At 40.4% G+C, this 12,035-nt stretch overlaps 1 protein-coding gene across 1 annotated transcript in view; it reads left to right on the top strand.

Moving 5' to 3' along the window:
- Window positions 1–12,035, top strand: part of dnah9 (dynein, axonemal, heavy chain 9) — a 159,836-nt gene that overhangs the window by 11,097 nt on the left and 136,704 nt on the right. The window contains exons 12-15 of the mRNA XM_044102455.1: window positions 4,445–4,571; window positions 5,975–6,121; window positions 8,560–8,668; window positions 11,770–12,011. Of these exons, the coding sequence (XP_043958390.1) occupies window positions 4,445–4,571; window positions 5,975–6,121; window positions 8,560–8,668; window positions 11,770–12,011 (625 nt within the window). The remainder of the gene's footprint in view (window positions 1–4,444; window positions 4,572–5,974; window positions 6,122–8,559; window positions 8,669–11,769; window positions 12,012–12,035) is intronic.

Genomic DNA, 12,035 nt, shown 5'->3' with positions numbered 1-12,035 from the left:
TTGCACTGTAAGTTAACAGCAGAAAAAAAAAGCTTAAAACAGGAAGCGCATTTGTTACATAATAACCGTTAATAAAATTCCCCCCCCCCCCCCCCATGATGCTGGGTTTGTTTTTTCTTTTCTTGTAAAGTGAGCATTTGTAATTTTGTTAGTTTACTGCCTAGCATTCATGAAAGCGGTCTCTTGTGGATCAGCGTGTCGGCATGCAGTTCTGGCCGTGATTTATGTTCTCATTACTTCGGTGCTGCTCTGCAGATCATTCCGCAGGACTCCCATAATCCCATATGCACTGTCGCTGCTCACTGATGCCAAGTGAGCAATGGACTCAAACAACACACACACACACACACACACACAAATAAACCTCCTTGAGGTCACTGAATAATATCTTTTTTTTAAAAATAGAGTGTTCATTTAGTATGACATGTTCTGTGTTAGTAAACATCTGAGGGACTATTTCAACACATTCTATGAATATATTTAGCCTTTTTTCTTTTTTTGCTGCTTTCGCTGGGTTAGTTAAATATCATATTAGAATCAAAACTAATTTAACGTTAGCTGCGACACAGAATGGTTTCTTTATCTCTTGCATTTCCAAACAGGCGCAGGGTGAAGTCCAATGTTCTGTTTTGCTCTCCGAACTGATAAAAATCACCCAGAAGTGTCTTATTGGCAGCCATGATAAAAGATTAGAAACAATTTAAAAGTTGAGCAAGCCTTTATGTTTTCTTCATAAGCTCCCTGACTGGAATATTCCTCATGGAAACACTGTTTTGATGTATCTTTTTTGTGCGAGAAGTTATTTTTATACGTTCTTAGCTATGAGGCTGCGGTTCAGCCCGAAGTCATTCATACTCCTATTAGATTTAGGTTTAAAAGCACTCGTTTATTTTGTTTTTTCTGACCGGAAGCAGTGTTTGTGTTTTAGAGTCCTGAACGGAATCCGACAGAGAATCTGTGGAGAAAGTCAAAAATAGATTTGGCCGTCCAATCGTGGAATTGCGTCTCGTAGCCAAAGATAAATCGTCGGAATAAACCCTGAAATAAAATGTGCTAAAACCTAGTCAGCAACTGTAAGGATTTGACTGCTGTGCGTTTTCGAGAACCGTTTGGAAGTGTTTAGATATTAGTATAAATGACACACTTTCTGACGGGTGTTATTTTCTGAGAGTTTCATTTCTCGTCTCCTATCAGACACAAACGTCTTAGGTGACTGAATGTAAGTTTGACAGTGGTTTTAATAACCGATAATAACAGATTATTTACCAAAAACGTAAAAACAGCAGCTACGTAAACACTTACTGAGAACATAACAGCTGCTGGGAGGAAGGACCTGCGATAATTAAATCTTGATTAATAGTTTTGTTTTTGGGGGGGTTTTTTGTTTATAAAACTGCATTTAAAGTTTTCATAAAATTTAGTTTGAAAGCTCTTCAGTGAACAATGATGTTCAGTAGTAGTGATGATGATGATGATGATGATGGCCCGCTGTCCTGCACATTTCAGACGTGTGTTTCCGCTCCGGGACAGCAGAATGTAGCGGCTGCGTTTCCTCCCCAGGGTGCCGTCAATTCCTGCAGAAGCATGTTATTTACCCGTTGGTTTAAATTAGCCGCGTGCCAAGAGAGACCGGTGTTTAAAACCGTCTCTCCTTTTAGATGCAGATTAATGCATGCAGAGCAGTACCTGTTAGTAAGGCCAAAACGAACCCACACATATTGTAGTTGTAACTGGAACATCTGTTTTTCTGTATAGAGCTTGCATAGTAGCAGTATAGATCAACATAAACTTCAGAAGAGAAATTTCTTCTCCCATTGGCTGTAGGAACCAAATAAAATCATCCAGCCCTGGTTTGGGGCTTCTTGTTCCTTGTTCTTAATGCATATTCTGAGCAGAACTTTCTTTTTTTTGTCTTTTGAAGTGTCTGTGCTACTGCAGTGCACTTATGAAGACTTCTAATGAATTCTGCACTTGATTTCTTGTCAAGTAGGATTCAGATTCTGGCTAGAAAGCACATTGTTCTTGTTCTTACTAGAATAGAGAGCAAGTCTTTATGTTCTTGGAGAGTAGGTATTGGCCTCAGTTCAGGTTTTTTTTGTACTATTATTAGGGTTTAATGTAAATTTATTCAGGTTTACTTAGGGCTGAAATGATTAATCGGATGACTGGTGATGAATCTATTATTAAATTAGTCATCAGTCGTTTAGCAATTGATTAATCGGTAACTGGTGACCTCAAAAATTGAGTTTGTTGAGAGAACAATATACTCAGAGCAGCAATTAAGACAAAACTCTACAAAAATAAACATACGTTTCTCATTTAAGTATATTTTACCCTAAACTCCTCAAGCGGTCTAGTTAAAGCCTTCAAATGAATGCTATGTTATTGCACATTTTCTTGCGTACAAAAGGAATTGAATTTTTTGTTTATTTGTATCGTTTAATGTATTTCTAGTATTAGTCAGTTTGTATAAAAAAGGCTTAAATGGTTAAATAAAAAGTGTGTAGAGCATGGCGATTTAAAAAAAAAAAAAAAAAATCAGATAAATCAATTAACCACAAAGAATAATTGATTACTAAGATAATCATCAGTTACAGCAATAAGTTAACTGTTTATAGGATTTTATATGCTCACCCAGTGACTTGACCTTTATAGATGGGAGAATCGAATCATTAGTTATGGAGTCACCGCTGTTGTTCCTCATGTGATAGGAAGTATTTTTCAAAAAATGTCAGATGATGTTTCTTCTTCATTGTCTTCTTAAATTATTCACATGAAGTATATGACATCACTAATGTGCAGCTTATGCCCATTTTGTTGCAGAAACAGAAGACACGATCTTTTGACATTGTACTTCTTTGCCTTTAATTTCTTACGATGTATCCCATATTATATTTTGAGTTTTTAAGCGAGGTTTAGTACAGACACAGAAAACCAGGGCTGAATTGGCTTAAAGCGTTTCTCCTTTAAAACACAGGCGTTGTCACGTTTTGCGGTGAGAGGTGGCGAGGCAGACGCAGCCGACCCAAGTTGTTGAGAATGAATGATGAATTTAACGAAGATGACAGAGATACAAAAGTCCAAAGTCCAGGCAGCACAGAATGAGCGGAAGGCTAAAAGCTCAGAACTGGTAGCAACTGGTAACAAAATAACTTGACACAACGACGAGACAAGGACCCGACAAAGAACAAGGAACACAGGTGGGTTTAAATACACAGGGAGACAATCAGGAGAAATGAGGAACAGGGGTAACAACACAGAGACAGAAACCTAAATCGACACACAGAAAAAAAACAAATCCTTACAGGCATAAAGATACCAAATTACTAATTTATTTGATAGCTGTAGAGATATCATAAAATATCAATACACCAATAGCTTCACAATTGTGTTCAAACATGTGAAAACAGCACAACTTTAATTTGTTCAGTCAGTGCAATAAGAAGTAGAACAACCAGTGTAAAATAAATAATAAAGAAAGGAATAGATTGTCTGCCCTGCTCAAAACTGGAATTTTAAAGAAAATCCAAAGAGTTCTTAGCTAAACTTAAAATCTTTGGGGGGAGTAATGATTTGCTCATTCTCAAAATGTAGTGTGGGATATAAATCCTGGTGCTCCTACACCCCCAGATTGAAGGTGCTTCTCTGGCGCTTCACAAGCTTACAATTACTCTTTCACTCCGTGTCCCCCAGAACGGAGTAATGGGATGATGAACACCACTAGTTCTTTGCCCACAATTCACTCCCGTCAGAAATTAGAGCCCTTCTTCCTCTGTAATAATCGTCTCGGCTGCCTCCGACGAAGGCCACTATTATTATACATATTCCATTTAGCAGCAGGACTGGCATCCTCACTCATTTACCCCCGCAGACAAAATGCGGCGTGATTTATGGCCGTGACCGAGGCGTTTGATTGCCTCTGTGTCTGCGGTGCCACTATCAGGAAATGAAGCTCACAGCAGAGATTCAATAAGGAGCACGCGGCGCGCGCCCAAGTCCTCATCGTAAATGTGGCTATTTACAGATTGATATAGACGTACAGAAAGAACCCTGACATCTTGTCTGCTTGCCGCCTCTCGCAGATGAATCAGCGCTTATCCCCATATTACACCCCACACTCCACACACACTCACCTAACACTCCTTCACTCCGCTCCCTCTGCCCTTTATTGTTTGGCGGATCACGCCTCTCGTTCTGCTTACAACCTCCGAGGGATGACAAAATGCCTCAATCATACGCCTTTTAGTTGCTTGTTTAGTTGCTTATGCTAATTTCCACGGGGCCCCGCGTATTCATCTACCACAATGGAATAAAAGCCGAGCTCTTTAAGTGGGAATGTGAAGCATTGCGGATACTAACATTGCAGATTGTTGTTTTTTTTTTTCTAGAAGAACTCCTTCCCGATAGTGATCGCAGCTTGTCCGCTCTGTGTTTGGTGTTGCAGATACTCGGCCGGCTTGTATGCGGCGTGGACGGAGGCCGTGGGCGAGAGCTCGCAGCACAACCTCAGCTTGCCATTGATCAGCCGAGACTTGGACACTCATCTGATCTCTGTCAATTTCAGCCCGCAGGTTTTTATATGAACCTCACACGCCATTGAGAATGAGCTCAGGCCGCGATGACGTTCTTATGTATGGCATAACCTTGAGCAGAAGTAGAAAATGTTTCACAGAATTTACGCAAACATGCAAAATAAAGATGTATGGTGTGATCTCACTGCTTTTATTTAAGGGAAAGAAGCAATAATTAGTCCTAATTCCTAAAGTATTATAGTGTTTGTTCCGATTCTGTTGGCAATACAATAAACAGCCATTTACATTAACTGTAGAAAGAGTTGCTTAACCTTATTTTCCCCACAGGCTGACATAAAGTCAGACCAAACCCTTTACTGCTTTAGATCAATTATGATAACAAAAATATTTTTTACTTTCCAAAAATCCCCCAAAATATTTGGAGACTTTTTCTGGAGAGGATTTGATTAGTTTCCTTAAAGCAGGAGTTTGAACGTCTGATTAAAGAAAAATTAATGTACCACTCCTGCTCAAAAACAACCAATCAGAGCCAGGTGGAGGGTCTTGGCGCTGCCAATCAACGTGCACTCGTTGCTGAATGTTCGGACACAACTTACTGTTACAAGAAACATTTATTAACAAACTCTCCCCCCAGAGGTCGGGGGGAGAGTTTGAGCAGCATGTACACGAGCTTGATTCTTACCGATAAGACCCTCCTCCTGGCTGTGTCCGTTTTTGTTTTTTGTTTTCCTGACTGAGCCATGAATTTCTATAGCCGACGGATTATTTTGTTTTGTTAGGCAACACCCCAAACATCACAGACAAATCTGGAAAAAGGCCAAATTGTGGTACAGCTTTGATTATAATTTTAAGAGCTCCTCTGCATGTATGAAAACCAGCGTTCGTTCATTTAATAAGACTGAGTCATTATCTACTTTCAAAATTTGTCCCTTACTGACGTGCTGAAATGCCACTAAGCCGGAAAGAAGCCACTGCTCCAAACTGAGAATGCAGCCCAACTCAGGGAGTCCTAGTCCAATCAGGGACATAATCATTTGTCCATTAGGATCCTCATTGCTTTTGGAGAAAATAAAAAAGCAGGCCTGAGAACAGCATTCCAGCAGAGTAATAGGGTTGGCAGGTCCCTGGTGTGCATGTGTTGAATCTACATTTCAAGATATCAACTAGGAAGTAAATGCTTGGGCACAAGTGGGACAGGGAATTTAATCACACCACCAAATTAGCTACAAAGTGGCATAATGGAAAGCAATGTTTTAGGATGACTGTCAGAAAGACCTGATCTCAGTCAGATAATTGGTGAGCAGAGGTGAAAAGACGTGTGTGAAGAAGCATCCAAGAGATTCGACTCAGTTACATTGACGATTCTTGTCAAGGACTGGGCCGAAGCGTTTGTTGCTGGGCATCAACCTCGACTGTTTTGGACTCTTTTTGCTTCTTGCTAGCTGGCAGCCGTGCTCCGAGAAGTGAAGTACTTGATGGGTCGACCAACTGAGGCCATACCGGAGGCTGCCATTCAGCTCTACGCGGCCAGGGAGCAGCTGTGGCAGCACGTGGCCAACCTGGAGCTTGCTGCAGTCCGATACAACAAGGTCAGGAAGGATTAGAGTTGAACGATTCTCAGATTACCGAGTTTGTGAGGAGGCTGCGCTTGCTAGCCGGAGACGGCTACGGCCTTGCTCCGAGAGAACTGCAACAGAAACGAACAACAACAAAAAAGCAAAACCAAACCCCAGCTTACATGTTTGCAGGAATCTGTCGCTCTTCTTCCTTTTCCAGCGAACCGAAATCCACAGTTTGAAGAACTCTTTATATAGCAGCGTCTGGGGCTGAGATACAGAGAAATAAAGAGTTGGAGGTGGAGGGAAGAGGGCGACATCGTCAACTTCAGAGCAGAGTTGTCATCTAAAGATGCTGCTGCTCCTGTCAACTCTGTGGCTTTCGGGTGTCAAACGCTGATAAAATGTCCGAAAAGCCACCAGCTCCATCAAAAAACATGGTGACAGAGTAGTTAAACCAGCCGTTTCACTATTTATGGTCATTAATTTTTAAAGAGGAGCAGCGGCTTCACACTAAGTGTACACGAGACATTAAAAGAAGTAGCGCTTATACAGTAGTGAAGCCGAGGTGAAAACATTGAACACAGTTGACACTTGTAATGGTTCTTATGCTAATTGTTAGAAAAATTAGCATTTGCAGCTTTAGCAGCAATCTCCCATGTTTCTAAGTCACAAATAATCCTATTTTATGCCTGAGTCTACCACAGAATGTCAAACACTTCCAAAGAATGTGATTAAACACACCTTCTGCGATCCAGTTCTTGTTGTCTTGTTGTAGCTCCGTGTCGTGCCGCATGTGAACCAAGGGTTTCAACTCACAGTTATCCACAATTACTCAGAAACCCCCTCTGAAAACGCTTACGCTGTAGCATCTAATACACCTTAATATTATGCCTGGTGCAATAAACAATGAATCAGTTAGTTGCATGATAAGTTAAAAGAAATTATTTTCATTTGCTTGACTTATCGTTTTTCTCATCTCTCTTTCTTTTCACCAAAAGCTGGATGACAAAAGTCTGCAGTCTGGCCCCTTTTATGAAAGATACTTTTGCTTACAAAGACTTCATAACTCATTTTATTTGATGTTTCTGTTGTCTTCTTTATTTATTTTGGATATTTCAAATGTCTTCCAGTTCCAGTGTTTAAATGTTCATTAGAATTTAAAGTTTATTGAGCCTTGACAATGTCATTATTACTATTACTCGGAAACGGTCTCAGAACTACAATATTATCATTTATCGCAATAACTGCTGGGACAGTTTATCGTCCAGCAAAACTTGTTATTGTGCCATGCCTACTTAATAGCCTCAATGCCCACATTTCGTCTACTTTCACTACAGTAAAACATTTAGACATTTATAGTTTTCCTTGCATTCACTCTTGGAGGTACAGTACAGCAAAGTCCTGGATTAACGTCTTTGCAAAGAAGTCAAAGAAGATAGTCTCAAATCTGTGAATCTGAGGATATTTTGGAGTTACGTTCCACAGAAAAGTCTATGAAATAGTGAATCCACAAATAATAAACTGTGGATAGGATGGGGTCCACTTTATTTCAACATTGTAATCATGACGGACTGCTCGGATGAAGCCTCATATTTCCAGTGCCGTGCATCCGCACTAGAACATGGCATTAATGTGTTTAGACAGCAACATGGTTTCCAATGCCTGTGTTATAAGTTAAGATTTTACTAAGCCTCATATAGATTATAATAATTGGAAAAGAAGGAAGGAGTCATTAAAATGAACAACGCCACTATCAGACTGATCCTGGATCAGATTGGCCCCATCATTCATTACATTTGAAAAGAAAAACAAAACTTGACCAGATCCACCTTTCTAAAATGTTCTCAGTGAAAGATGGATGTACATTCATGTGAAACATAAATCATGATGTAAACCAGCTACTCTGTGATAAATTATCTACTGAGAGCCATGGTGACTTATGTAAATTTAATTCCTGAATTTTACAGAGATCAGCATTGTTTTTTTTTTTTTTGTTTGTTTGTTTATTTTTGGTTTTATTCGCCCATTTGAAAAATGAATTTGTACGTATAATACGCCTGTCTTTACCCAAGGCACTTTTCCCATTGTCGGCCTTAATGGGAACTAAACAGAGGGGCATTGCAGTGTCAATAATGAATAATAGAACAATATGCAAGAAATCACTTACGTAATTAACGCAGCAACACAGCAAACGGCTCCTATTATCCTCAGCCGCATTCATCATACATTCCCCCAATTAAGCCCGTTTACAATGCGAACGTACAGCAGAGCACAGTTTCCAGCTATTTTGGTCCAATCGACTTGTGATGCCAGAGGAACAGGCAAACGATGCTGAAATTGTGAGTTTGGAAAAGCGAACACCCCATTAGCCATTCTGAGTAGCATTTTGGCATGGATATTAATATTTCATGACAGGTTTACATGTATTTGTTTAATTTTCTCTTCCCTTCCCTTTTGCTTGAACGCAGGTGATGCTGTCTGTGCTGGACGTGGAGCGTCCTCTGATTCAGGGTCAGCTCAGAGACGTCGATGCTCGGCTGAGAGAGGCAGAGGAGAGCCTGAACTGGAACAGCGGAGGTCAGCTGATAAAGTAACACGTACAGCAGCGACGCCTCTAAACGGCGCGTTGTTTGCTTTTGGTTTTTGTTTTTTACCGTCGCGCTCGTTGCAGCGGTATTCAGTCGTGCCAATGTTGTTTCTCTTTTTCTTTTTCCCTGTTCTGCCTTCGCCCCGTAACACGAATGAGAAGTACGACACAAACATGCAGACGCCTTTCGCTTGCTGTGCTCGCGGCATTTAAAAGTTTCATTACAATTGCAAAACGAAATATCTTCAAAACGAGTGTCGTGCTGAATAATTTACAGAGTTGGCCAGATAAATAATTAATAGGAAAAACAACAACTAAAAAAACACAAAGCTCCCGTCCTCTAAGAGAGTTGTTGTTTCATGGAGGAGTCAGTCGGTTATTGATGGTGGAGCTAACATAATTTGCAATTTATTTACACAATGTCTTGTTGCTTTTGATGCCACCCGTTGGGGTGTAGCCATACAGCTCACAAGTCGAAATATTAGATTACATTAATTTCACCAGGAAGACGTGGAACTAATTTTTAGAAAAATAAGAATCTCATTTTTTTTTTCTTTTGTTACTCTTACAAATAGTTTCTCAAATCAGAAACTGCTTCATGGAGTCAGTGATCGCAGTCTTGATTCAACTAGTCCACATATTGCTGTTTTTGTGCTCTTCTAAGTTTAAAGCGGTTCTCATGCCAAAAAAACTTTTGACAACGCTCTTTTCTGTTTCCACAAATAGTAGGCAAGGTTTCGTAAATCTTCAAATTAATCTTTGTGTTTCAGAGACTCCGTTCTGTGTGCAATTGTCTTGTCGAGGTCGGATCAGTCTAGCCGTTGAAGATTTTGGGATTGTGTTTTTCTTTTTTTTGACAGGAAGTGCTCCAGTACAAGCTAACTTCGGTGTATTCGGCAGCTAGAGGTTATCCGATCACGGTGTATTCACAGTGGTACTTTCATCTCTGTCTTGTCTGTCATGGTTTCTTCTTTTTTTTTTTTACTTTTTTCTTCCCCCCAAACCGTGCACTCTAAATGTTGTCACACAGAAGACTTAAAAAGTGGCGACGGCCTCTTCAGTGCTCAAACATACAAGCTGTCAAGCTGAAAGCACAAACGTTCATATCTGAGGCTTTCTGGTGTTTTGACTTGGACTTGAAGGCTCTCTCAACCACTTTACACTCGCCTACAAACTGCTGTTTTTCAAGTGGAAAGTCATAGAGGTAGACACCAGCAGAGCCTCTTCATCTGGAAAACAACAGGCTTCGGAGTTACCCAAAGCTAAACGCAGGACTGCTCCTCCTAACTCCAATCAAACCTCCCTGAATAGATGTTCACTGGGAGGCTTTGAGCAACGTATGGAAAGTAAAACTTGAAAAGTCTCGATGTTTGTTTCTGGAATGTCTTCCTAATGGAGATTCAGCAACAATGGTACAAGTGGTGCAAGTATTTATTTACTTTTGTTCCCAGTTGAATTTGCACGTACAATTAAGCCGGAGCAAATTCATACAGTCAGTCAGATAAGAACGTTTTGTTTAAACAAACCTTTTGTTATAACTAACCCTCTGATATCCATGCATTTACGGTTGACAAACTCTTTTCTAAAGGAAACACTGCATGGAATCCAGATAAATAATAGCAATAACCTGTTGGATAAAAGTTTCTAGTATGTGTTTTTTTGGGGGGTTTTTTCCGATGTCATGTGTGTTGCTGATTCAATAGAGTCACTATGTTGGCCACCATGACAGTACAAAGAGTTATTGTTACCTGGCTCCAATGTCGGTTGCTAAGCAGTTGAGGAAATCCCAACTCCAGTTTGTATCTTCCTGTCCTAACGATGAAGCAGGAAAATGGGAATTTTTTTTTTTTTTACCTCCGGAGTTGATTTTTTTCAGGAATCATATTGGGACTTTTTGCAGTCACTTTCTTCTTTAAAATGTTCTATGCATTTACTGTGATATATTAGAATTTGAGAATACAGTACAGACAAAAAATGGACATAAGGACACCAAGAGTTGTTAGGAAACAACTCCTGCCCCTCTCTTCTCTCCCGTTTGGCTTCATCCTTGTCAGTTCGAGGGCAACAGCGGCTTGCTTGAGAATCTAACAAGAGCCGAAAGACTTTGCTTATAAAATAAAAATAAAGGAGCTGTTTAATCATTGATAAGGGTTGATTGACGCACAGCGGCAGGACGTGTTGTTGGTTTTTCCGACTCTGGGACTTCTGGCGGAACAGGGCAGAAATAAGAGGAGTGTTTATGGTACAAGCCAGTGCACTCAGCTGTCTGCGGGGACAGTCTTACTGTTTCTCTGCAGGAACACACAGCAGCTACACACATATCTGCTGCATGCTGAGCAGGGTGCATGTATCTCAGTATGCTGTATGATTTCCAAAGGCAAAGAGTGGAAATGTTGGAAAACCCAATATGTAGTGTACATTGAGTGCCAGACTGGTAAGGCAAGGCTCTCCTTGGCTGGCGTGTAGCTACAGATAAATAGACATATTTTGGTAGATTTGTACTTTTTCCATTTACTGACAATGGATGCTTTCCAAGCTTTGGATCTCTTTTGATACCCATTCATACATTTAGAAATGTTACAGTTCCAAGCAAAAAAAAATATGTAATTAGCAAGCGGAATATTTAGGTTGTAAACCAAAAATATTTAGGTCATAGCTAAATGTTCTTCCCAATAAGCCAAGATGGACTATCAAAATAAAAGCTTGGTCTTGCTAGTCCTTCGTAAACTCCCAACTGTCACTTCGACAGTGACATGAGGGACATGAGCAACAGTTGAAGAGATTCAGACTTGCCAGCAGGACTTTTGCAGTAATCTCTAAGTACACTCCACAAAGGTCGGTGTCCTGCAACTTTAAGACGTCACACCTGTCTTCAATTTTAGCTCATTAGCAGAGGCCCGTAGAGTCTGGCTGAATGTTAGCGAGACAATTTCGCTGTTAATATCAAATGTGTAGTGGGAAAAGGGACATTTTAAAAAGTTGTTTTGTTTTTTGTTTTTGCAAGTCCCACACGATAATTAAGTGATGCATAAAATTTATAAAACGTATTTTTGGACCCCTTAAAATTCTAAAATGCACACACGTCTTTCAGGTGTGTGGCAGTATATCCAAGACATCCGAGACGCTGTCTGTGACTTGGAGAGCAGACTTCAAAAGACCAAGGAGAATGTGGAGGAGATGCAGAGGTACATGAAGTCGTGGGCAGTCCCCATGTTTGACAGAAAAGACGGCAGAAAGGATGCTCTGCTTTGCCTTGAGGACCGCGCTGAAAGGGTGGAGCGGTTTCACAATGTGGTGGAGTCCTCTGGGGAGAAAATCCACTTCCTGCTAGAGGTACTTTTCTGATGATTGAGACAT

This window comes from Gambusia affinis, linkage group LG20 (assembly GCF_019740435.1).
Source record: "Gambusia affinis linkage group LG20, SWU_Gaff_1.0, whole genome shotgun sequence".
Taxonomy (NCBI): Eukaryota; Metazoa; Chordata; class Actinopteri; order Cyprinodontiformes; family Poeciliidae; genus Gambusia; species Gambusia affinis.
The sequence above is the reverse complement of the archived record's forward strand: the minus strand, read 5'-3'. Positions and strand labels throughout refer to the sequence as shown.